The sequence below is a fragment of the Microcaecilia unicolor genome, chromosome 1, assembly GCF_901765095.1.
Source record: "Microcaecilia unicolor chromosome 1, aMicUni1.1, whole genome shotgun sequence".
NCBI lineage: Eukaryota > Metazoa > Chordata > Amphibia > Gymnophiona > Siphonopidae > Microcaecilia > Microcaecilia unicolor.
In genome coordinates, this window is record NC_044031.1 from 388731106 (window position 1) to 388758141 (window position 27036).

Consider the following 27036-nt stretch of genomic DNA (forward strand, 5'->3'; position numbering starts at 1 on the left):
CGAATCCAAAATCCAAGTACTTTCATTTGAATTATTATTTACCATAGTCAAAGATTTTTCTGCCATTAGAAAGCCCTTGTGTTTATCTTTGTCCTTCATACATTTCCTGGTTTGAAAATTCTTTAGTTCCATTGGCTTAGGTGAGCTAGAGGGAGTGTTTTGTGTTTCCTTACACCATTTAGATACATGTCCCTCCTTTCCACATGAGTAGCAAATCAGCTTGCCCTTGGGTGAAGTTTTCCCATAGCTCCGCCTTCCTCTGTTCTTTGCCAAGAAATTTGTTTCATTTCTCTCTGACTTGCTTTGAGAACACATCTCCTCAGAATCATTTATTATGCATTCCTGCCTTAGTTTTGATGTTGCCTGTTCAAAAGATTGCCCTTCAATGGCCTCATTTACAGACCTAAAAACATCAAACTTCTTTGATAGTGAGGTAAAAAGAAATGCTCTTTTCAATGCATCACACATGGGAATTCCAGAAAGTTCTAACTTTTGAAATGAAGACATAAGATGCATAATGTGATCATTACATTTATTTTTATCCCTTAATTTGGTTTCATTCAACTCTGCCAGCCAAATTGGTTGCTGCTTTGCATATGTAGTTGCATACATAGTTCTCAGCTTACATAAAATGTCCTTTGGTGTATCTTTTCCCTCCACTAATATGGCTTGTTTCTCTGAGAGAGCTTCCAAAAGCATGCACTTCACATAATAGTTTGCATTGTCCCATTCAGCCATATTTTCATCTGTTCTGTCTTGGTCTAAGCATATATTTAATCTTTTTGCTCGAAGGAGACATATGAATCTTAGTTCCCACTGCTGATAATTAAACTCAGTTAATTTAGGCACCTTGAGAGAATAGAAAAATGGTGAATTTCTTCCCTCAGCCATTTTCTTAGCCTTCTGTCTGCTGTGTGGGGGGAGAGAGAGACAGACTGAATCTTTCCTTTAAAACTTAAGAGAAAAATGTGGCCTTTTTTTTTCTGCCTGGTAATATTTCTCTTCTTTTTCAATTCCTGGACCTGGGCCCATAACCCTTTTGTTGGATTATTTGTAGTAAATAATTAGCAGATTTTAGTACACACAGCTTCAGCTTTAGAAATGTTAATTTCTTTCTTCATCTCTCTCTCATTCACCCCAGAATAATTCACTGCTGAGTCACTTTAAAGTTGAAGTAACAAAACATCTGTTTACTCACAGTTTGTAGTTAGATTATAATCAGACAGGCTTATATATACATATTACTATACATTTGTATTATCAGCTCCTTCCATGTGCTTAGATGGTAATGGATGCTCACACCACCATAGATCCTCTCAGGTTAGGAGAGATCATGAGCTCCATGTGCTCCATGTGCTGCATCTGCTGTGTCTAACCCCCACAGGAAGTTGCATAGCAGTGTGACCTCTCTAAGTAATTCACATCAGAGGTCACAGAGTAATCACAGAGAAATAATAGGTGACAGTCAATGCATGTAAAATACAATTACATTCCAACAGGATCGAGTTGTAGTTCCAGTCAAGATGCTGAGTCTGGATCGAGTTGCAGCATTGGCAGTCAAGATGCTGAGTCTGGATCGAGTTGCAGTTCCAGTCAAGATGCTGAGTCTGGATCGAGTTGTAGTTCCAGTCAAGATGCTGAGTCTGGATCGAGTTGCAGCATTGGCAGTCAAGATGCTGAGTCTGGATCGAGTTGTAGTTCCAGTCAAGATGCTGAGTATGGATCGAGTTGCAGTCCCAGCCAGGATGCTGAGTCTACACCGAGTGATGAGTCCATGATGAATGCTGAGTCTGGATCGAGTTGCAGTTCCAGTCAAGATGCTGAGTCTGGAGTGAGTTGCAGCATTGGCAGTCAAGATGCTGAGTCTGGATTGAGTTGTAGTTCCAGTCAAGATGCTGAGTCTGGATCGAGTTGCAGTTCCAGTCAAGATGCTGAGTCTGGATCGAGTGGTAGTTCCAGTCAAGATGCTGAGTCTGGATCGAGTCCCAGTGCCAGCCGGGATGCTGAGTCTACACCGAGTGATGAGTCCATGATGAGTGCTGAGTCTGCACTGAGTGTAGAGGCCAGCCGAGATACTGAGTCCACGATGAGTGCTGAGTCTACACCGAGTGCAGAGCCCAGCCAAGATGACGAGTCCACGATGAGTGCTGAGTCTGCACCGAGTGCAGAGTTCAGCCGAGATGCCGAATCAGAATTGAGTTACAGTCCCGGGCAAGATGCAGAGTCCGGGTCAAGTTACAGTCCCGGCCAAGATGCTGAGTCCGGTGAGAGTTGCCGTCCCGGCCAAGATGCTGAGTCCGGGTCAAGTTGGAGTTCCAGTCCCAGGCAAGATGCTGAGTCTGGGTCAAGTTGCAGTCCCGGCCAAGATGCCGAGTCCGGGCCAAGTTGGAGTTCCAGTTCCAGGCAAGATGCTGAGTCCGGGTCAAGTTGCAGTTCCGGCCAAGATGCTGAGTCCGGAGCGAGTTCCAGTGCCAGCCGAGATGCTGAGTCTATGCTGAGTACCAAGTCCAGCCAAGATGCTGAGTCCGAGTTGAGTGGCAGGTCCGGCCAAGATGCTGAGGCCGGACCAGGTTGCAGTCTCAGGCAAGATGCTGAGTCTACTCCGAGTTCCCATTTCAGGCAAGATGTTGAACTCCTTCTGATTTCCAGCTCCAGCCAAGGGGCAAGGTCTAGTCTGAAGTCCAGTTCGAGTTCCTGTCTGGCTTCAGATTCCAGGATGGGTGTGGGCTCTAGCCCAGTTCTGGCTGCTACAGTGGAGTGCCAGGAAGTCAAGGAAGTTGTGGACTCCTTCAGGAGATGGTTCCTGTTGAATAGAACTCCGCTTGTTGCATCCAAGACTCTGATCCTGCCTAGCAGCCGTTCTAAACAGCCTCATGGTGGCCAAAGCCATTCTGGTTTCCTAGTTCCAGATGTACTTGTCACGTCCTGCCCAGCCGCCCAGATTTATGTTGTGCAACCCATTGGGAGATTTCATCACAGCTACCCATGGAGACCTAAATTGTCTTTTGAGACCTGGGGCTCCCGTGGGGACACGGGAGCCTTGAGGGGGAGGTGCTGTTATGATTGGGGTCTGAACCCCTCTCAAACTTACCTCTTTCCTGGGGGTCAGCTTCTTAGCTGGCTTCTGTTTCTTTTCTCTGTCCTTTCTGAGCTGGCTCTGTCTCTCTGTGCTGGCAGCTTCCAGCAGCATGGGGTTAATTGTTTTACTTTACTACAGCTGTGTGTTGCCTGAGTTGCTCTAACTCTCTTTGGGTGTACTGGCTTCAAGGGTTTCACGGTTTTGCATTGGTGTGGGTTGGGCCTCTTTGGGTCAGTGTGCTTTTGCCTAGGTCTAGGGAGTGTGACATCATCAGGGAGGGCCTTGATAAGGAAGTGGTCTTGTTTCCTTCAGGGCCTTTGCAACAGTGGTGTTTGCTTTTGCTAAGGGCCAGGTTAGTGTTAGTGCTGTGTGCACTGGTGTCTGTGTGTTTAGCTTTCCTGCTTTTCCCTTTGGTTCCCCTGCTTTTCCCTCTTGGTTTTGGAAGCATTGCTGTGTGTAGGGCTTTGGAAGCTCTGTTGCTGATAGAAGTACTTCAGGGTTTGGTGTTGTTAGGAACACTGCAGAGTTTGCTGTTAGAAGTACTTCTGGTGTTTGTGCTATTGGGAGCATTGCAGTCTTTGCTGTTGGTGTTTGGTGCTTTAGAAGCACTTTTGGCTTATGTGTTAGCTTCACTGCTTTTTCCTTGTGGCCCCCCTGTCTTCCCTTTTAGTGCTAGGAGCTCTTCTGGTTGCTTGCTAGAGTAGTGCTTAGGAAGCACCTTGTTAGTTGTATCTAGCTTGCTAGAGCAGTGCTTAGGTAGCTGGTTAGTTCTGTGTTTAGCTTATTAGTGTAAAGCTCTGCTTGTAGCTTGGTGCTTAGTAGCACCTGTGTTAGCTTTGTGTTTAGTTCCCTGCTCTGTTAGTCTAGGGCTTAGGAAGTCCCTTTCTTGAGCAGGGATTAGGAGCTCCTGTTTAGTATAGGGCTTAGGAAGTCCTTTTGTCAGTTTACTGTTAGGAACACTCCTGCTGGTTTAGGGCTTGGGAGCACGTAGATCAGTTTAGGGTTAGGAGCACTTCTGTTTCCAGTCCTGGTCCCTATGTCATCCGGTATCCAGTAAGTCCTGTCGGCTACTCGAACCCAGGAGATCAACTTCTGGGGGGCTTAGTAGCTAAGTGCAGGTGAAGCTGTGCGGACCAGTCCAGTGTGCTCCAGTCCAGTGTGTTCCGGTCCGGTGTGTGTTCCAGTCCTGTGTCCTCCAGTCCGGGGGATTGCAGTCCAGTGTTCCAGTTCTGTGTCCTCCAGTCCGGGGGATTCCAGTCCATGTGTTCCGGTTCGCTGGGCAGTGCCTGCAGTCCCTGCCGGTGTGCTTACCCAGTGTTGGTTGGTGGGTTTTGCCTGCTGCTGTCGCTCCTCGGCAGCAGCCCAAGGGCTCACGTTTGCTCCAGAGCCAGGCCCCGCGGGCTCTGAACCTGAGAACCTGACAGCAGGGAGCCCTGTGTGGATCCATTGGACCAGGCTGAAGCTAGCTGCGCCTACCGACGGGCCGCCCCCAGCTTGGACAGCTCACAGTCATCCAGACGATCCCCTGCGATTAACCCTGAAGAGGAAGTGAACCAGATCCATGCCTACTCAGACGCCTAGCGCTTGGACCCACTGCGTCTTTGGTTCACTGTTTATTGGAGCTATCATCTTAAGTCTCCTCATCTACTTATTGCAGAAGCTTGGATACTTTATCCATCAGCCATGAGATTCAAACTACTACTCCTCATTCTTTACTTTTGCCCTGCTCCGGGGGCTCCGGCTGCCCTTAGTCTAAACTGTACTGAGTGCTTACGCTTAGTACGTCACCGCATGGGGGGGGTATCACTTAGTCACCACCCTCATTCACCAATCACAGCCCCCGGAGAAAGATTGTCGTCCTCTTCCTGTCTGTGTCATTATTACCTCGGCTGGACCCCAACAGCTCCATAGGTGCCTTAAGAACAAGAACCACACGGTCTGCCATTCTCCCTCAGCCCCTAGATACTACAATGTTACCCTGAGTGTGGGTCTTCCTCAGTACCCGGGGCAAGCATATAGAGGACGGATCATTACATCTTCCACCGGGGTTCAGGGAGATGGCACCTTGTATTACGTTACCTCCACCCGAGTCCTTGTCGCCGATACGCAAGCTATTGCCACTCTCACCTTTGATGTTTGTGCCGCAATGGACAAACATCCTTTGTCTCACAAGTGCGGAAGTCAAAGCTGGCGAAAGGCCTATGCAAATGACCACAAGTATATTTGTTCCCTAATGCTAGATTGGAGATATGGTTCCCCTTGGGCATGGATACCATGTGGGGCTGATACCCGGGCCTCGGGATGGGAGCGAGTGTGTGCCTACACAGGAGGCGGATACTCCGGATGCGCCGGTCTGGGTGAATTCCGTCGGGGTTCGGGGAACACTGTGCTCCTTGAATGGCCCCTCAGGGGGTCCGGGACCCCCTGGAAACAAACTTGGGGTCTTGGCATCGACAGGGCCGGAATGGATCCTATTACCTATATCACTATCAGCCAGAGCCTTGAGGAGAAGGCCCCCACACTCTATCAGACCACAGTAGTTGGATTCCAGGAGGTATTCGATGAAATCGCTCGCGCGGAGGAAGCGGCTGTTAAATTTCCTATTTCCCCTGAAGCTCGAAACATGTTCCTTAATTTGGCCGAGAACATTGCCCTCTCCCTTGGAATTGCTAACTGTTTCGTCTGTGGGGGCACTGATATGGGTGAGCAATGGCCCTGGGAAGCGAAGGAAGTTCACCAGCATATGTGGAATGCCCTAAATACCACTAACATCACTTTTCCCCAACGTCCGCGCCCGTATGAATGGGCACTGAGGACTAACATCATAGGTACTCTCTGTGTTAGCCGGGCCCCCTCAAAACGATACTCTGTCCCTGTTGGGGACTGAGCTTGCACGGGGGTCCTTCAGTTTAACGGCAGCCGAACCACTTGGTGGCAAACGGACGGCCTGCCTGTTCCGATGCCCATTTGGACTGAACCTACTCTGAACGCAACATGGACACACGGGGGAAATGCCTCCCTTCAATGGATAGCCCCGGAAGGATACTATTATATTTGTGGCCGTAGGGCTTACGAACAGCTCCCGGTCTGCTGGTTTGGCACCTGTCTCCTAGGCACCGTCAGACCTAGTTTCTTTCTTCTGCCCCTTCGCGTAGGCGAGACGCTTGGTATACCTCTCTACATGGAACAAGGGCCTGGAAGCATGAGGAAACGGTCCACCCGGGGCACTAAGGTTAAAATCGGGGATTGGAAGGACGAGTGGCCCCCGGAACGCATAATTCATTATTACGGCCCGGCCACGTGGGCTGAAGATGGCACATATGGATACCGTACCCCTATCTATATGCTTAATCGCATCATTCGGCTACAGGCGGTACTGGAAATCCTCACGAATGACTCAGCCCTAGCGCTTAATGTCTTGGCCCGACAAAACACTAAGCTGATAACTGCAGTTTATCAGAACCGCCTCGCCCTTGATTACTTATTGGCCCAGGAGGGCGGGATGTGTGGTAAATTCAATCTTAGTAACTGTTGTCTGCAGATTGACGACCAAAGTCATATTATTAGAGAAATTACTGACCGAATGGTGAAGTTGGCCCATGTCCCAGTCCAGACCTGGAACAGTGCATGGGATTGGACTTCCTCTCTCACCGATTTACTACCTACCTCAGGGAGCTTTAAAGGCTTCTTTGTAATGGGGGGCCTGTTTTTATTATCCTGTTTATTAATACCCTTGTCTCTACCCTTTGTTCTCAGGTGCCTCTGGTCCACCGTAGAAACCATCGCTGATCGGCGTGCAGCAGCCCAGATTATGGCCCTACAGCGGTATTCCCCCATCTCGCAATCCAATGCTGATGATAATGAAGCTGACTCCCCTTTTCTTGAGACCGATGGGCCGCCCTCCTTGTGACAGCAAAGTCCGGCTACAAAGGGGGGGGGGACACCTCTAGGGACCCCCCGTCTCAACCCCGGTGAAGCACCCAACGGTTGCGCAAGGACCTAGGGCCCTCCCATTGTTTACTTGTGCTAATTTTCCTTGTTTTTCTCTTCCTTTTCAGGCTTCTTGGAGGTGATACTCTCCACCGGACTGGACCGGATGTTCAAGTATCAAAAGGGGGGAATTGTAGGAGTGGACAACTGGGATGTAGCAACTACTGGACAGCCAAGATTACTTATGAACTTTTATCCTGTTTGAGGCATGTTCCACATGTGACAATTATTGGACTTTGGATTTTTACATTCCACATGTGACAATTATTGGACTTTGGATTTTTACATTTGTCACTATTGCACTAATGGGATTTTCTATCTGAACTTTGTATGCATATTTGCACTTTTGCCTTATGCCAATACCTCAGGGTTATAATGAGCATACTAAATGTGTGTAGTTTGGAGTGGTTTACCTTTTTACTAGCATTACTTGTCCGTTAACCAGTATTCAGATAACAAATTTCAGTGGTCAGCAATTTCGAGAGGCAGCAGGTTCTGCCAATGCAGTCTCGTGATCTACACATAGAGGCTGTATTGTGTGAAGGTGCTGAAACACTGCAATAAGTTACATTTTCTTGCAAAGTAACAATTTCTATGAAAGCTATGAACTGATGTATCTTTTCTCTGTGAGAACTACAGAACTACTAATGTATTGCGCATGTGCATGTACTGCGCATGTGTATGTGTGACGTATGATGTGTTTTATGCGCATGATCACTAATTTGTATAAGACCGAATGTCAGATGACGCTCAGAAGGCAGTGTCCTGAGACTAAACTCAGTACTGTCCATTGCTAGCAATAAAGGTGTCCTGCTTTCGGAATCATTTGCCTCTTGTCTCCTGATTTACTAGCCGAGGGCCTGTTTCAGTATTGGCCGCTGTTTGTTCCTGGACCTTCTTTGCCCACTGCCTGGCTGTGCCCCTTGGACTTTGTTCTGGACACAGTTCTTCCTGCTGTTGGCTTCCCGCATCTGGGGGCTCAACCCTGGGGAATTGAGGGAGACACAGGGGGAACTCGGGGTTGGCCGACAGCTCGGTGGGAGTTCTTCCTCCATCGGGCACAAGGGCTCATATCTCCACTTGGCCTGCCTGACATCAAGCAGTGATCAGTAGCACCAAACATGGTTTTATATGCTCTATGAGAAGAAATGCAATATAAATTTCCTATGCGTCTGTATAACTCCTAATGTAAAAAATTCTTTGTTAAAGAGTGATAGAGTCAGGCTATATTTTATGTGTTGCTCAGTTATAGACACTGAGTGTTCAAAAGTAAACTTCTGAGACAGGGAAGCATAATTAAATTCAGGCAGAATTTCCTGCAAATATTTATGATGACAATGCAATGGTACTTGAGGTTGAGCTTCTAGACTAAATAACTCAGAGTTTCATGAATCTCTAAGGTCAGAGATGAGGCTGGTGTAGATAAAACATAATCCGCCAGATATTCAGCGCTATATAACTGGCCAGGAATGGCTCCTAGCCAGTTAAATAGCAATTAACTGGCTATCTATGAATATTCAGCAGGAGGTAGCCAGTTATCTCTCGCTGAATATTCCCTGTCAGCACATAGTGGATAACCAGCTATATTGCGCGATTTGGCCAGCTATCCATGAATATTCAGTGGGCTGGTTTCAACTTAATCGGCCAGCACTGAATATTGACTTGGCTGGTCAAGTTGAATCCCATGAGTAGACCCATTCAGAATCTTTCTGTGCCTGCCTCGACTCAGTGGATCTATGTCCACACCCCAAAGAGTGTCGAGCTACAGCCCTACTCTTTGACTCCGGGGAAGCTTCCTCCCCCAACGTCAAGAGCGGTACTGTATGAGTTCAGGTCAACATTGTGTTATGATTGGGGTCAGAACCCCTCTCAAACTTACCTCTTTCCTGGGGGTCAGCTTCTTAGCTGGCTTCTGTTTCTTTTGTCTGTCCTGTCTGAGCTGGCTCTGTCTCTCTGTGCTGGCAGCTTCCAGCAGCATGGGCCAAATTGTTTCACTATACTGCACCTGTGTGAGTTGCCTGAGTTGCTCTACCTCTCTTTGGGTGTACTGGCTTCAAGTGTTTCACGGTGCTGCATTGGTGTGGGTTGGGCCTCTCTGGGTTTCAGTGTGCTCTCTGGGCCAGTGTGCTGTTGCCTGGGGCTAGGGAGGGTGACATCATCAGGGAGGGCCTTGATAAGGAAGTGGGGTTGTTTCCTTCAGGGCCTTTGCAACGGTTGTGTTTGCTTTAGGTAGGGTGGTGCAGTGTGCACTTCTGACTTTGTGTCTAGTTTCTCTGCTTGATTTTGCTAAGGTCCAGGTTAGTGTTAGTGCAGTGTGCACTGGTGTTTGTGTGTTTAGCTTTCCTGCTTTTCCCTGGTTGGTTCCCCTGCTTTTCCCTCTTGGTTTTGGAAGCATTGCTGTGTGTAGGGCTTTGGAAGCTCTGTTGCTGATAGAAGTACTTCAGGGTTTGGTGTTGTTAGGAACACTGCAGAGTTTGCTGTTAGAAGTACTTCTGGTGTTTGTGCTATTGGGAGCATTGCAGTCTTTGCTGTTGGTGTTTGGTGCTTTAGAAGCACTTTTGACTTATGTGTTAGCTTCCCTGCTTTTTCCTTGTGGCTCCCCTGTCTTCCCTTTTAGTGCTAGGAGCTCTTCTGGTTGCTTGCCAGAGTAGTGCTTAGGATGCACCTTGTTAGTTTTGTATCTAGCTTGCTAGAGCAGTGCTTAGGTAGCTTGTTAGTTTTGTGTTTAGCTTATTAGTGTAGAGCTCTGCCTGTAGCTTGGTGCTTAGTAGCACCTGTGTTAGCTTTGTGTTTAGTTCCCTGCTCTGTTAGTTTAGGGCTTAGGAAGTCCCTTTCTTGAGCAGGGCTTAGGAGCTCCTGTTTAGTATAGGGCTTAGGAAGTCCTTTTGTCAGTTTACTGTTAGGAACACTCCTGCTGGTTTAGGGCTTGGGAGCACGTAGATCACTTTAGGTTTAGGAGCACTTCTGTTTCCAGTCCTGGTCCCTGTGTCATCCAGTATCCAGTAAGTCCTGCCGGCTACTCAAACCCAGGAGCCCAACTCCTGGGGGGCTTAGTAGCTAAGTGCAGGTGAAGCTGTGTGGACCAGTCCGGTGTGCTCCAGTCCGGTGTTCCAGTCCTGTGTCCTCCAGTCCGGGGGGTTCCAGTCCTGTATCCTCCAGTCCGGGGAATTCCAGTCCAGTGTTCCGGCTCGCTGGGCGGTGCCTGCAGTCCCTGCCGGTGTCGGTGTGCTTGCCCAGCGTTGGTTGGTGGGTTTTGCCTGCTGCTGTCGCTCCTCGTCAGCAGCCCAAGGGCTCACGTTTGCTCCAGAGCCCAGCCCCGCGGGCTCTGAACCTGAGAACCTGACACATTGACAGCCATCGAGGTGCCGGCGTCAAGGATCGCTGCACCGGCATGGAACGAGCCTCAGGAAGAATGTGGGCTTGGTGCAAGCACCCTCAATATCTGAGCGGTGTGCCCCTGCTGCATCTGCGCAAGCTCCTCCTTGACCACGGCTTGGAATTGCTCATCGAAGGAAGGCATCCGTAAAGGTAGAGGAGCGAGGTGTTGGACCAGTAGTGGGGATCTTGTTGCTGGGAGACTTACGCACTGGCACCTCTTCCAAGGAGAGAGAGTTCTCCTCCTGATGCTTTTTGAGTACCAGTGATGCTGATGCCCCAGTGGTTCCAGCACCGTGCATCAAGGAGGACCGATGCTTATGCTTCTTGGACTTGCCCCTATGGGAATAACTAGTGAGGTAATTAAATTTGCTGATGACGCAAAGTTATTCAAAGTTGTTAAATTGCAAGAGGATTGTGAAAAATTGCAAGAGGACCTTATGAGACTGTGAGACTGGGCATCCAAATGGCAGATGATGTTTACTGTCAGCAACTGCAAAGTGATGCATGTGGGAAAGGGAACCCAAACTGTAGCTACTTGATGCAAGGTTCCACATTAGGAGTCACCGCCCAAGAAAAGGATCTGGGTGTCATCACTGATGATACCTTGAAACCCTCTGCTCAGTGTGTAGTGGTGTCTAAGAAAGCAAATAGAATGTTAGGTATTAGTAGGAAAGGAATGGAAAACAAAAATGAGAATGTTATAATGCCTTTGTATTGCTCACCTTGAATACTGCATGCAATTCTGGTCACCGCATCTCAAAAAAGATATAGTGGAATTAAAAAATGTACAGAGAAGGGTGACAAAAATTATAAAGGGAATGGGATGACTTCCCTATGAGGAAAGGCTAAAGCAGCTAGGGCTCTTCAGCTTGGAGAACAGACAGCTGAGGGGAGACATGATAGAGGTCTATAAAAAATACTGAGTGGAGTGGAACGGGTAGAAGCAAATCGCTTGTTTACTCTTTCCAAAAATACTAGGACTAGATGGCATGCAATGAGGCTACTAAGTAGTAAATTTAAAACAATGCAGAGAAAATATTTCTTCATTCAATGTGTAATTAAACTCTGGAATTCTGCTAGACAATGGTCAGGTCCAAGGCACCTGATGCACCAGTTGTGCGGTCCTTCACGAAAATCACCCGATTACATTGGGTGCACCTTTTGAAACCACTGGAAAATCTTCTTAGATATCGAGAAAAGAATTGTGGCCAAATTAAACTTCTCAATTTTGAACCGGAAAAAGGGCAGTGTTCAAATCGAGGTCAGAGCTCCAGCCTAAAAGGGCATAACAATACACAAAAAATAAAGGAAACTTCAAGGGCCAAAAAACTAAAGAAATTAAAAAGGAAATAGAAGAAAGAACTTGCTAGTCAGTGTCAGCACTGGGCTCTGTCAGTGACATTACCCAGATGTGAGAATACAACAGCCTGCTTGTTCTCAGAGAACCATAGCTAGCTTTAGGGAGATAATTATTGGACAGAGTACTGTGTTTAGTCCTGTGGGGGGGGGGGGGGGCGTTATTGGGAAAGACAGAAACAACTGGAGTAAAAGGATCAGATCCTCAGTTGCAAGCCACCAAGCCCTATATAGTGGGGAAAAAATATATCTTCCAGTACTAGATACATCAGCCACCCTCATATTGGCACTGGCATTATAAATTACAAACATTCTTACTCATGGAACTATGAGATACATGACATTCTTTTAAATGGCAGACACAATTCCTCTTAATATGGGACCACTACATCCAATCGCTATTCCTCAAAAGCACGTAGTCTTGTTTTGAACCAACTAGGGGAGCTTTTGAACCATCTAAAAGGTCCAATATAAATATATGTCCTTCTTTGGTTAGTGCAGTATAAGGGGGGTGGAAAGGGATGGGGCCAGAGGTTAATAAAGACATAACATTGAGTAACCTCATTTGGTACCACAGGGAACCACAGGTACCACTGTGAAGCCCAAGCCTTCACAGTGCTAAATTGGTGGGAATGAGGGTAAGGGAAGGGGGTGGTATAGATGCCACTAAAGGTTTATCTAATACCTCTCTCTTTATTGCGCTTTTATGTTCTAAGATGCGCTTATTAAATGCTCTTATAGTTTTACCAATGTAAATAAGCCCGCATGGGCAAATTGCTGCATATATTACTTGTGAAGTCTTACAATTTGAGTAATGTTTTAACTGATATATTTCTCCTGTAACAGGGTGTTCAAAACATTTTGTTTTCAAATTGACTGGACAAACGGAACAATTTAAGCATGGGTAATGACCCCTTACTCTATCCTTATGAAGTGGGACTGGTAATGCTGATGGTGACAAAAAATCCTTCAAATTCTTATTTCTTTTGTATGCAATCATCAATTCTTTATTTGCAAAAGATGGAATGTTCTGGATCAATGGCCAATGAGATCTTAATATTTTAATGATATCAGAGGATAGATAATCATAATATAAAGTGCAAATAACCTTTTGGTCATTATGTTTCTTTTCCTTATTCTGCCCTGAAGGCGGAAGAGGTCACTAGACCACCAGGGCACTAGAAAGTAAGGGGAGGGGAGGCTAGCAATCTGCCCGTTTGTCCGGATTTCTGGACAAACAGGCAGGCTGGCGGGCAGGCAGATTGGCAAAACCCGCCCGGTTGCCCGGACATGCCCTCAAAAAGAGGACATGTCCAGGTAAATCCTGACATATGGTAACCCTAAACATGGAGTCCCGGACTCAGCCACCTCAGAGGCAAGGAGAGGGCCAGAGTTCAGCATTGCTGAGAGGCAAAGTTGTAAACTCAAATAGGGAGAAACAAAGGGAAAATGCCTTTTACAGTAACCTAAGGGAGAAGTCTCTAAGAGACTTGGGAAGAGACTTACTCTAAGGAAAGAGACTAAAGGAGAGAGAGCTCTGTGAGACAGCTAGGAATACCTTGGAGAAAAGATCTTCAGGGGAGAGAGAGAGAGAGAGAGAGAGGTAAAAAAACATTGATGGAACCACAGTGGAACCAAGAAAGGTCAGCTCTCAGAAAAGCTGCTAGCACATGGCATGCAAGGCACTGACTAAGCTCACACCCAGCCTGCGGGTGTAAGAAAGAGGGCTGGCCTTAGCTCAGAGCTAACAACCAATAGAAACAAGTTCACAAGGCGCCAATCACAGGACACTGCAACTGTAGACAGGGAGGAGGGGAAGCCCCAGTAAACAGTGCTATCTATACAAATAATATTCCTATTAAATATACACAATAATGTCCTCTACCCCCATGAATATGGGGGCAGCACCCTCCCCACCTGGCATCGCAAGATACCACTATTTAACTTCTCAAACTATTAACACCACAAAGTTTATTCACCTCTGGATCCTGAAGCTTTGCAATTTCTTGCTTCTCTCCTCACATGGTAAGAGCAGTACCACTTCGGTGACTGCTCGGATGAAGGTCTTCATTGACCCTTGATTTGCTGTCTTGACTTCCAATTTGCAGACTTTTCCATCCTTACTCAGAGAGGTTCTAGTGAAACGCCCCAAAGGCCAACTATTTCACTGTGATTGGCTATCTTTAAGTAATACAATGTCACCCTCTTGTAAATTAGGCTGATTATCCTGCCACTTACTCCACTATTGCAAAGTAGGAAGGTACTCCTTCTTCTGTTTCCAAAAGGTGTCTGAAAGGTATTGAATCTGTTTCCATTGACTTTTGTAAATGTTACCGCATTTGAAATCTCCAGGTGGGGTAGGAATAGTATTAGTTTTTTGTGTTAGAAACATAGCTGGAGTTAAAATCATTGGTGACTCTGGATCTGAGGATACTGGTACCAATGGTCTGGCATTCATGATGGCAGTAACTTCTGTAAAAAAAAAAAAAAAGGTAGTCAGCACTTCATGTGTTAACTGAAGGTGATCAATTTCCACGAGCACGACATCAAGGATACGACGAGTTACCCCAATCATTCGCTCCCATGCTCCTCGCATATGTGAAGAGTGGGGAGGATTGAAGATCCGGATACATTTCTGGTCACATAGGTACCTTTCAATGGCAGGATGATCCAGTCTATTTGATTTAATGTCTATTTCTCTACAAGCACCCACAAAGTTGGTTCCACAATCGGAACGGATCTGCTTAACTGGACCCCTGATGGATAAGAATCTTCGTAAAGCATTAATGAAACCGGAAGTGTATATTGACTCGATGACTTTAATGTGGACTGCTTGGATGCCCATACATGTAAAAATTGTGGCCCATTTACTGTTGAATGCTCCACCTCTTGTGTGTCGTGTCACAATTGACCAGAGTCCAAAGATGTCTAGACCGGTCTGCTGGTAAATCTGCCATTCTTTGTTCTTGATGGTTGCCTATAGTTCCACACACTTGACACACTGGTGTAATACAGAGGTAATGCTAGGTTTTGTTCTCATAATCCATAATCCTGCAGCTCTGATAGCCCCTTCTGTGAAATGTCGTCTTTGATGTTTAATTTGCTCGTGATAATGACTCACAAACAAGGTTGATATATGGTGCCAACCTACAATAATCAAGGGGCTCCTCTCACTCTTCTCTAGTTCTGCTTGGGCAAGGCAGCCGCAGACTCTCAGAAGTCCTTCCTTGTCAATGAAGGGGTTCAGTTTTGGAAGTGGGCTATCCCTTGGAAGGTTCATGCCTTTACTGATGCATTTTAGTTATTCATTGTATGCTTCTTGTTGTATGCAACACAGGATGGTACTCTCCGCACAATCTCATTTACTGAGAGAGGCTTTGTACAGATGCGCCAGTGGTGACAGGTGCCAAGTTCTTTCTTAGCTGACTGATGAAATTAAGATGCCATATGAATAAGATGTGCAATAGCTCTTCTGAGCATTGTCCATGTTGAGAAATGAGAGAAACGCCAAGTTCCTAAGTTGCTTTCAGGCACAACGTTAGTAGGAAAAACAGTCATCTCTGGGCGGATCTCCACGTCAGAGTCAAGACCTATAAGTTTGAAGGTTTTCTCTGCCACAGGAGATGTGTGGTCAGGGTTTAGAACAAAGTCTGGTCCTGACAACCATGTGGGTTCTGCTAGACGAGATGCTGGCACAGCTCTGGTGGCACAACCTGCTGGGTTTTGATCAGTAGGCACATAATGTCACTGTTCTGGTCGTGTTCTGGGTGTTCTGAATGGCAACAGAGCCACCTAACTGTTGGACTCATCTTTGTAGAATTCTTTATCCATAATTCTTTGTTTTTTATTGAGAGAGTTGGTTTATCATCATCTTTGGTGACTTGGAACACCGAGTTCCTTAGATGTTCTCCTAAATCTGACGGAAAGGTATCCTGACAACTGGTTGTGCCGGGGTCTGGTTCTTCCCAGTTATAAACCTCTTTCACATATAGATGGTTGAGTCAAGGTTTAAACAAGGTGGTGCACCCATTTTCTAAGATGCATATTTTGTAGACATCTACACTTCCTCTCCTCAGTCTGTTGAGGCAGACGTCGCCTACTATCACCCACTCCAGGGCGAGTTGGTAGGCATATGAAGCATCAGGTGGTCCTTCGTGTACCTCATGTATACTTATCACTGGTAGTACATCTCTTCCCAAGAAGAGTAAGATCTTGGAATTTGGGTCCAAAGGCTGCAGATACTCTGCTATAGGCTGGAGATGATGATGATGTTACTGCGCAACTCTGGTGTGGGAATTTCCTCTCTATTATTGGGTATTTTATTGCATTCAATGAGAGTCAGTAGATGGGTCTTGATGCTACCATCCATTGACTCTATCATGTATCCACTTGCTCTTCACCCCGCCCTCTTTCTCATCCATGTGCAGGTCTTGAGGTGGTAGGTATCAAATAGGTCAAAGAACTCTGTCCTTGCCAGGGACTGGTTACTTTGCTCATCTATGATAAAATACGTCTTCACTGCGTTGTCTGGTTGCTCTTTTGGGTATACTTTAGCTACACATATCTTGGTGCATGACTGTCCATTACGGTCTCCTCCACACATTTGTGTACAGTTTGGAGTAACAGTCGGTGATGACGCTTGCTCTACTTTCTGCTCCTCGCCGTGCCTTGACTCTCCTGTAGTAGTAGGCTTACTCTTGTCAGGGTGCAAGGCACTGACATGCCATTCACTACTACACTCCATACTGTCATGCTCAGCCGCCAGATCCGCACCACTCTTTCTCAGTCTCTTCCTTTCTTTACCAAGCACGCCCTTCACTCCCAAGTCGACAGTCTGCAATCAGGGTCTCTGGACAACAGGCAAATCACCAGAAGTGCTTTATTATCTCCTGAGTACATTTACTCTGCTTTAAGGCTTCACAGGCCTTTCCCTCTCCTCAGTGTAGCTCCACTTTTAAACACAGTTCATTGGAGCCCTGCTTGCAATACAGTTCAGCTTGGGCCTGCTTTCCACACAGTTCACTTTGGCCCTGCTTTCAATATGGCTTTCTCCAGCACTGCTTCTAATCCAGTACTTAGTAGCACTGCTCTTTCCCACAGCTAATGAGCACTGCTCACAATTCAGTTCAGTTAGCAATGTTTTCCTCCTCAATTCAGTTTTAGCACTGCTTTCAAACACAGTTTAGTTTAGCATTGCCTTCAAACACAGTTCATCTTAGAAATGAAATTAAACAGTTCAATTCAATGGCAATATGGTCTAAGTCACTTTCTCACTCTTAGACCTAATGACCCACCTCCCTCATTTGTCAGCACAAAACCATCTGACATCCACCCACCGGGTCAATTCACCAAGGCTTCATTCACTCTCCAGTTCAGTTCATAACTCACTTTAAGAGCCCTCCACCAGCACTTCAATTTCCTCCTCATTCTCCCCTCCTTTCTCCTCCTCCAGTTCCATTCTCTCCTCCCCTTCCTCCCGGTCTAGGGGCTCCTCCCTTCCCCCATCTGATTCCATCTCCCAATCACACCCCGGCTCCTCCCTCCCTTGCATAGATTCTTCTCCCTTCACCTGATCTGTCTGCTGGTGCTGCACTGCCTTCTGGGGCTTGTAGTTTCTGAGCTCCTGGCTTCTCTGACGTTGCCCTGCCTTCTGGGCTTTGTAGTTCCTTGGTTCTGAATCTCTCTGGTGCTGCACTGCCTTCTGGGGCTTGTAGTTTCTTTGCTCTTCACAATACGCTTGATGGCTACTTTACAGTCTTTAGCCATATGACTGGATGAAGAGCAACATTTATAACAGATTTTGTACCTCTTCAACAGCTCTTTACGTTCCCTCAAGGGTTTCTCTCTAAACTCTCTACATTTCTTGAGTTGATGAGGTTTCTTATGTAGAGGACACTGCCTGTTAGGATCCTCTACTTTCTCTGTGGTAGGACGATCAATTTGTGGTGTAGCTGTGGATTACACATCTGTAATGTGTATAGCTAGAGGTTTCCTTGTATTGCTGTACTTTTGTACCGGCATTTCACTCAAGAAGTAGCCCAATTTGATTGCTTCATGTACATCAAACATGAAACTGGGATCATTTCTCCTCTTTGCCAGATCCCTGATGAACTTCACAAAGACCATGAAGGGAGGAAACCTCTTTTAGTTGTTTTCTTTATATTTGGCACCTACTGATGACCACTTTTCTTTTATGTCATGTGGCAGCTTTGATATAAACTCTTATGCCCCAAGTTGTGTCCAAGTAATATAGGCCTGGAAGGTTCAGATCAGCTTTGACTGCCTCCAGTTCCTAGAAAAGATCTCCTAACTCTTGCAATTTGTCAGTGTCTTTACTTGTCACCTTTGGGTAACTTCTTATTCTTTTCATCACTGCCTGTTGGATAGCTTCTGGGCTGCCATAGCGCTGGTCAAGTCTCTCCCACATTTCTTTCAAACCTCTTACACTCTTGACTGACTCAGTTCCTAGCCACTTTAACATCAGGTTTATCTCTTGCACTGGCATGAGCCTCATAATTGCTATGGCATTCTTAACATTGGATTTCCACCTTCTATTCCCCTCTGGGCAGTCAATAAACTGGGTAAGGCCCATGTTTACCAGCTTTTTCCGAGCCATGTATGTTGCTAGATCTTCTCTCTCTGAAGTCTGTAGTGTGCTGACATTTGGTATCTGCGGTTGGCTGTTGGCCGGGGCTTGTCTGGAATCAAGTGTGAAGTGTAGGTGGTAAAGTGGCTCTTGCTTAATCACAGTGTGTTTTGCTGGGCGTAACTGCTCAACTTTTATCTGAGCCCCATTCCTGGGTAGCTCCAGAGTCTGTGTCTGAAATAGCACGTTTCCCTTGGCGCATTTTTCTGGAGCAAGTGCCAGTGGTAGTGCATCCATATATGTACATGCATGTGGATCACTGTGATGGCAGCCTACCTCTGTGGTGTGTTTTGCCTTGGACTTGCTTCTTTCGGGTGAATTAGACTTTGGTGTAAAGGCATGTGCTTGCTCAGCATCTAATGACTCCTCTGAGTCAGACTGTGACTGTGTACTTTTGTGAGTCAGGGTCGGAGTCTTCACATATTCTGCTGTTCGCAGGGCAGACTCTTCTGCACTAATGTGACTGAGTTGATTCTCTCCGCCATCCTGCCCTGTGGCTCGTTCATGTGCCCTAACTTGGGCTTCCAGTACAGCTGCCTCTTTCTCTTGCTGTAGTAGTTTCAAAGTGATATCTAACTCTGCCCTTTTGCGTTCTGAGGAAGTAGCATTAGCCTCAACGGTAGCAGCAGCAGCATTAGCCTTAGCGGTGGTAGCAGCAGGAAGGAGATGCACACAGATGGAGGGGGGAGAGGAGAAATGCTGGACATGGATGGAGTGGAGGGCAGGGAAGAGAGGAGAAATGTTGGAGGGAAGGAAAGACAGACAGAGGAAGGAGATGCACACGGATGGAGGGGAAGGGAAGAGGAGAAATGCTGGACATGGATGGAGGGAAGACAGAGGAAGTAGAAAGGCTGGACATGAATGACGGGAGGGAAGACAGAGGAGGAGATGCACATGGATTTAGGGGAGAGAGGACAAATTCTGGACACAGATGGAGGGGAGAGAGTTGAAATGCTGGACATGGATGGAGGGGAGGGAAGAGAGAGGAAGTGAGATGAATGGATGGAGGGGAGGAGAGAGGAGAAATGCTGGACATGGATCATGGAGGAGGGAGAGGAAAAAAGCTGGACATGGATGGATGAGAGGGAAGAGAGAGGAAGGAGATGCATATGGATGGAGAGGAGGGAAGAAAGAGGAAGGAGATGCATACTGACGGAGATGAGGGAAAGGGAAAAGAGGAGAAAAACTGCACATGGATGGAGAAAATAGGTAGAAGCTGGATCCGCTCTATACCTCCTCCAATCAAGTACACGGAGGACCCAGGTTTATACCTATGGATGTAGGGCAAGAAATTATTATTATTACATTTGTATCCCCCATTTTCCCGCATAGCAGTAGGCTCAATGTGGCTTACAGGTTCCGGAGAGTACCAACTATGGGAATATATACAGAGTGGAAAATAAAGTAACAGTAGGTGCAAGGAAGCTGATAAGGTTCCGGAAAAGAGAATACAACTCTGGGACAAATATATAGTTGCATATAGAGAGAAGTAATCCCAATGAAGCTGATAAGTCTCTGGGGATGGGACTACAGCATCTAGTGAGCAATACAGAGTAGGATAAGGGTAGGCGTCTAGTGAGCAATACAGAGTAGGATAAGGGTACAAGTACACTTAATAATAACTGGAGTGGTAACATTTGTACAGTTTGAAGTAATAGGATTATTTATTTATTTTAGTACATTTCTACCCCACAGTTACCCACATGAGCAGGTGCAATATGGCTTACAATAAATCAGGTTACAAAACAGGACAATCATGGCCCAGAACCAGAAAGTGACAGGAGGGGCAGGAACAGGGGATAACACAGGGTAGATGACAGGGGTGAAGCGACAGCAATGTGGAAGGGGTACTGTTCATTTCTTAGTTCGATAGATGTAATGCATTGTTCATGAATAAGTTCGGGTCTGCTGGGTAGGCTTTCTGGAAGAGATGAGTCTTGAGGTCTTTTCAGAATTTTAGATGGGTGTTCACAGTTCTAATGTTTCTAGGTAATGAGTTCCAGAGTGTCACGTCCCGTGACCTTACCTGCTCTTCCGCTGTGGGCAGCGGGAGCCAGCGGCAACCACGGACGGCGGGAGAAGGCCCCCGGAGGAGCCGGCATTGCCGCGGGTCAGGCCGAGACCGGCGCCCCGCTGGGACGAACGCCGGCCTCGGGGGAAGGGAAGGTCGGCAGGAGGGTCGCGCCAGCCAAGATGGCGGCGCCGGGCCGACGTCTCTTGTGCATCGGAGCTGAAGGGTTCCGGAGCTCCTCCCACCTCGCCCCGGATCGGCGAACCCGAGCGATGACTCCGCCTGGAGTTCGGGCAGAGCCAATCCAGGAGCTCTGCTGACTCCCCGGGGCCGGATTGGTGGGTTTCTTCCCGGGGGGCGGGAGGGCGCGGTATTTAAACCTAGGAGCCTGAAGACCTCGCTGCTTCCGGTTCTGTTCCTGAAGCAGGTCCAGTGCTTTCGTGTCATGGATTGCTAGCCGCCCTTGCTAGCCGGTATCCAGAGACTGGGCTGAGGTTATCCACGGAGTGCTAGCCGCCCTTGCTAGCCACTGTCCTGAGACTATACTGATTCTTCCACGGAGTGCTAGCCGCCCTTGCTAGCCACTATCCAGAGACTATATTGATTCTATCCACGGAGTGCTAGCCGCCCTTGCTAGCCACTATCCAGAGACTATATTGATTCTATCCACGGAGTGCTAGCCGCCCTTGCTAGCCACTATCCAGAGACTATACTGATTCTATCCACGGAGTGCTAGCCGCCCTTGCTAGCCACTATCCAGAGACTATATTGATTCTATCCACGGAGTGCTAGCCGCCCTTGCTAGCCACTATCCAGAGACTATACTGATTCTATCCACGGAGTGCTAGCCGCCCTTGCTAGCCACTATCCAGAGACTATATTATTTCTATCCACGGAGTGCTAGCCGCCTTGCTAGCCATTACCCATTGACTGTGTTCGCTGACTGCCAGCCAGGCCAACCGTCAATCCCGCGGTTCCAGCAGTCCTGCTGGCCGCCTGCAGCTGAGGGCTCAACCCTTGGTGAACGGTGGCTGCCGCGGGTGAAGATTCGGGGTTGCACGGCTGTCCTTTGAGGCCTTTCGGGGCCTTAGGGAACCTAAGGACTCACCAACAAAGAAGACAAGACACAGAGCTGGGTGCAAATGTAGGAAAAGCTGGATGTATATGTTGATTTGTATGAGGAAAGTAAAGAAATAAATGGAAAGGAAGCCCTGGAAACAGAGTTAAGGGAACAAATAGAGAGCAGCAGAATCAGAGACTTGGACCAACATGATCAGAAAGACAAAGTCGCCAGACAACAAAGGTAGAAAAAAATCATTTTATTTTAATTTTAGTGTTTGGAATATGTCCAATTTGAGAATTTACATCTGCTGCCTTATTTTGTACTGGGTATACTGGAGCTGTAGCAGCTTACAGAAATTATTTATAATGAAAAACATCACAATACTGGTATAGTATTTTCAATGATACCTGTTTATATGCGCCATGGTTGGTGTAAGGGATGTGGCTACTATAGGGGCAGAGCCATAGATGGTGCCCTTGCCCATAATGAGTACCAGTACCTTTTTTCCTACAAAAAAAAAGCACTGCCCAATGCATACCGGAAGGCATCGTCCTTGGTGGTCTAATGGAGTCTTACGGGGCAGGAAAGATCCCCAGTCTTTCCTGCCTACTGCCGGCATTGACCCTCCTGCAGCTGTATCGCTGTTTAAAAATGGCTTCCAGGGACGGCCTCGTGAGACTTTCGCTGAAGTCTTGCAAGGCTGCTCTTGTAAGTCTTGGTGGCCATTTTAAAAAAGATGCGGCAGGAGGGGGGTCAGTACCAGCAGCAGGCAGGAAAGACTGCGGATCTTTCCTGCCCTGAAGAATCCACTAGACCACCAGAGACGCTGCCTTCAGGTATGCACTGGGAGTGGGACCCTTTGGCTTCGGGGAGCGGGGAGGAGGTCTGTAATAGGTAGGTGAGGTGGCGTGGGGAGGATACTGTAATAAAAAAAGTGACATTTTTAAAAATGCTGCCGGCTTGTGCCTAGGGATGTACAAAGAGGAAGTATAATAAAGGAATAACTTTTCATAGGTAGAATAAGTAATTTGATATAAATCGTAATCAGTGTGTCATTTGGAGGAGCTGGTCATTGGGAACATCTAACCCTGTTATTGGTGCAGAGATTTTTTCTTATCCTGGTAAAGGGCTTCTAAATCAGACATCATGTTATGGGAATCAGGTGCTCAACGTTTAGAGTTTCTATTTATTTCTGGCATTTTATCCCAAATTAAACAAATGCAACAAATAAAATAATTAGATTGGAACCTGGGAGCATTAAAAATTTTTTTTTCCCAAGAGAGAGTAATGCATTGCCCCCCTCCAGTATCTCTCCAGGGGTATAGCCAGCTCTGCAATTTTTTTGGAGTGGGGGGGGGGGGGGCACAGAGGTGGACCAGAGAGAGAGCCTGTTGTTAAAAATTCACCAGCACACCACTGTTAGTACATGACCTACAATAAAATATATATTTTTAAAACCCTCTAGTGCTGCGTTAAATTTGGGTTTAGTGCACAGGAAAGTCCTGGGTTAAAATGCGTTAAGACCAGGTTTTACTGCACTTTAGTAAAAGGGCCCCTTCAGTTCTCACTCGCTCTCCTAATCCTCCAGCAAAGTAGCACTCCTTGATACTTTATGCCAAAGATGTCATGCCTATAACTGATATTACGCTGTAATTACATCAGAAAAAAAAGTCCCCCAACTTCTTATCAGTTGTTTGGATATTGCTCTACATACCACAACACACCCTTCAAATATTTCCCTGGAGTTTCATCAGATAGTGCGTAGTAGTCACCTGAAACGTCAAGGAACAATTGATAGGGACAAGCCCATTGCTAGCCCTTCTCTTACTTGATTGGCTCGCACACCTAGCGATACAATTGATTGACAGTAAATGCTTGCGACCTTTCTATTGGCGCCTATACTTCCACGCAGGCCTGCACATGAAAGAACATTTGATTGGCTGAGTATAATAACGTTGGTACCGCCTCAGTGGGTTGTTGTAGCTATAAAAGTATCGAGGCTAGCAGCTTTAAATATGACAGTTAAGTTTTGAGCCGACATATAATTGGTACTCAGAATCTGAAAGGAAAACAATCTGGGAAAAAAGGCGCGACGTAAAAAATTAACTTTTTCTATTATTTTGGTTGCGGGTGGAAGTGGATTGGCTATTCTTGGAACCGGAAACGGCTCGTGGCATATGCTGACTATTTAAGTTCTCTGTGTGGTGAGAAACTTTCGCACAGTCCTAAAGTCATTAGAGACGTCGACAGTTAAAGCTTAGCTCAGGCAGGCAGGCTGGCTGGCTACTCCTGCATAAGTAATATCTTCTGTCTTCGTGGATTGGTGGTCTGCTCGCACGCGCGCCCTATCAAACGCGGAGAAGCAAATGTATCCATTCCCGTCACGAATCGATCGCGTTGAAGTGCACTCGTCCATTATTCAGGTTTCTGTCCTGAGGTGTCGCGCGTACTGAACCTGTTGTGGGCGTGTCTGAATATATTAGTCTAATTAGGTTTTGACGTTGAGTTTTGAATCCAATTCCGAGCAAGGGGCTACTTGGCCGTGTGGGAATTTAGGAAACGGGGAGGGGGAGGGGGGAATTAAAGATGGCGTCTGCAGCGGCAGTCGGACATAGCCGGTCCCCGCCACCGCCGGGCTCCTCCGCCGGGGAGTCCCCGGTGCCGGCCTATATGTTCGCGCCAGAAGCCGGGGCCGCTCTAAGCGGGGCGGAGCAGGAGGACTCGGACTGCAGCCTGGACGGGGAGGTGCTGCGGAATGGCGAGCCCGAATTGGATCTCACCAGCAAGGTAAGCCGCTGGGGAAGCTTCGGGTAGGGCTCCTGAATAATACGGGAGTGGAAGTAGTCTATTCCTTTCATTTGAGGAGCGGGAGGAGCCACGTCATCCCGAGAGGGGCATTGCTTTGTCGCAGAGCACTCTGGGACTCGTAGTCTTGTCAACAAGACTAGTTCCCAGGACGCCCTATGTGATATTCCCTAGGCTCCTGCACCAGGTTCTGTTTGGATTTGTGTTGGCGCTTCTAGGCCGATCGCTTGTGCTTAAAGAAGTAGGGGGTGTCAGATCAGGGTTGCCACCTGGTGCCATCTTTACACGACAAGGTTGATCCACGCCTGGGTTTGTATGTAGTGACTTGTAGTTTTGACCTTTTTAAGGTAAGAATTTGGAGCAAACCGAAGCGATGTAGTGGGATAAATCCAGGCGTGGATCAATAATGGGAAATTCCATATCATCAAGCTGATCAATCCATAGACTGGTGGGTTGTGTCCATCTACCAGCAGGTGGAGATAGAGAGCAAACTTTTGCCTCCCTATATGTGGTCATGTGCTGCCGGAAACTCCTCAGTATGTTCTCTATCTCAGCAGGTGGTGGTCACACACAGCAGCAGCAGCTCTGGCTAGGCCTCCAAGCCTAATTTTTAGGTTTTGTTGAGTGCCTGGGGTTGAGGGCTCTTTTGAGCAAGTGCAAACCTGGTGGTGCCAGGTCCCTCCTTTTCTCCCCCCTCCCGCTGGCTCCGTTAAAAAAAAAAAAAAAAAAAAAAATTTTAAACGTCTTTAAAGGCGTTTATTTCGACGTTTATTTAAGCGTCTATTGCAGCTACTCACTGGGACACCAGGTCGTTACAACTCGGAGCGGACAGCAGGTAATTTTACCTTTTTATAGCGGGCGGGGGTTCCCCGATTCTTCTCCTCGTGGCACATGGCGTCGGAGGGCGAGGGCGCAAAGGGTCGCTCCCCGGGTCGCTTGAGCGCTTCTAGAGGGGATGCGGGGGTCTTAAAGCCTGATTCGCCCTTGTTGGGTGGCAGTTTCGTGACCGATGAATGTCCCGGTCCTTCCTCCGGCGTGGCGGTTTTTCCCGCCATAAACGCCCATCCCCCGCTCCTCGCCTCCGCCATTTTGGCCGGCCACGCGGCTCGGACGGCTTCTTCTTGGGCCGCCCTTGAGGTTGGAGACATTAATGCCATGAACGCCCTTAATTTGGGCGACGGCACAGAAGCGGCTAAAGTTAAGAGCCGTTCTTCCCGCGCGGCTCCTTCGCGGAGTTTCGCGCCGGACGCCATTTTGGATGCGCAGCAGGCCTCTCCCCCGCTGTTGCGAGCGCCGGTTGAGAGTGCGCCTAGGGCTGTTGCCCAGGCTGCGGAAGTACACAGTCTGGGGGGTTTCTCCCCCGAGTTTGTTTTGCTGCTGCATCAGGCCTTCCTCATGCACAACGCTGCCCCCGCTCCCTCGTCTGGTAAAGAGGTTGAGGTTCCCAGAGGTAAACGCCCTCGGGTTGATTCCCAGGCCTTGGAGGAATTTGTCTCCTCCGATGTAGATGAGGGCAGCGTGTCTGAGGTCTCCCAACGGTCCTTTGCGGATTCCTTGGAGGAGACGGATCCCCGCTCGGATGGAGCGGATGACCCCTCTGCAGCGCGGCTTTTTCGCCCAGAGGATTTGCCCAACCTGTTGTTACAGGCCATGGACACTTTGAAGATTTCCTCTCCGGAGGACGTCTCTCCCTCAGCCCCTGTTGGCTCTGCCATTATGCTGGGGACGAAGCGCCCGCCTAGAACCTTCCACGTGCATGATGCCATGCACACCTTAATTTCGGCTCAATGGGATGTCCCAGAAGCGAGCCTTAAAGTGGCTAGGGCTATGTCCCGCCTCTATCCTTTGGCTGTGAGTGAACGTGAGGCCTATCTGTGGCCTACCGTGGATTCTTTAATCACTGCGGTGACTAAGAAAACGGCATTGCCGGTGGAAGGTGGCACGGCCCTAAAGGACGCCCAAGACAGGAGATTGGAGGCGGCCTTAAGGTCGTCCTTTGAGGCGGCTGCTTTAAGTTTGCAGGCCTCAGTTTGCGGCTCCTATGTGGCCAGGGCGTGCCTGACTATGGTGCAGCGGGCTTCCCCCTCGGATCATTCCTTGAGGGATGATTGGCCAGCCCTGGAATCGGGCTTAGCCTATTTGGCAGACTTGCTGTATGATGTCTTGAGAGCCTCAGCTAAAGGCATGGCTCAGACAGTCTCTGCGCGGCGGTGGCTTTGGCTGAAACATTGGTCTGCTGACCACGCCTCTAAATCCCGCCTGGCTAAATTGCCTTTTAAAGGCAAGCTGCTCTTTGGGGTCGAGCTGGACAAAATCGTGACCGATCTCGGCACGTCTAAGGGCAAGAAGTTACCGGAGGTCAGGGCTCGGGCTAGTGCTCGTCCCGGTACCTCCAGAGGACGGTTTCAGGAAGCCCGTCGGTACCGCCCGGGCAGGTCGGGTTCTTCTGCCCCCTCTTCCTTTAAGAGGAATTTCTCCCCCAAGCAGCGTTCCTTTCGCAGAGACCGCCGTCCCGGAGGTGCTCCCTCCGGTCCTCCCCCAGGGTCTCGTACCCAATGACGGGGTATTGGTCCACGCCCCAGTGCAGATTGGAGGACGGCTGTCCTCGTTTCTGGGCGAGTGGACCACAATAACTTCAGACGCTTGGGTGCTGGAAGTCATCAGAGACGGCTACAAGCTAGAGTTCTGCCGACCCTTAAGAGACGGGT

At 47.9% G+C, this 27036-nt stretch overlaps 1 protein-coding gene across 1 annotated transcript in view; it reads left to right on the forward strand.

Annotated features, from left to right (window-relative positions):
- The first annotated feature begins 23384 nt into the window (after positions 1 to 23384).
- GTPBP1 (GTP binding protein 1) overlaps positions 23385 to 27036 on the forward strand; it is a 146577-nt gene continuing 142925 nt past the window's right edge. The window contains 1 exon segment of the mRNA XM_030221005.1: positions 23385 to 24310. Within this exon segment, the coding sequence (XP_030076865.1) occupies positions 24110 to 24310 (201 nt within the window). The 5' untranslated portion in view covers positions 23385 to 24109.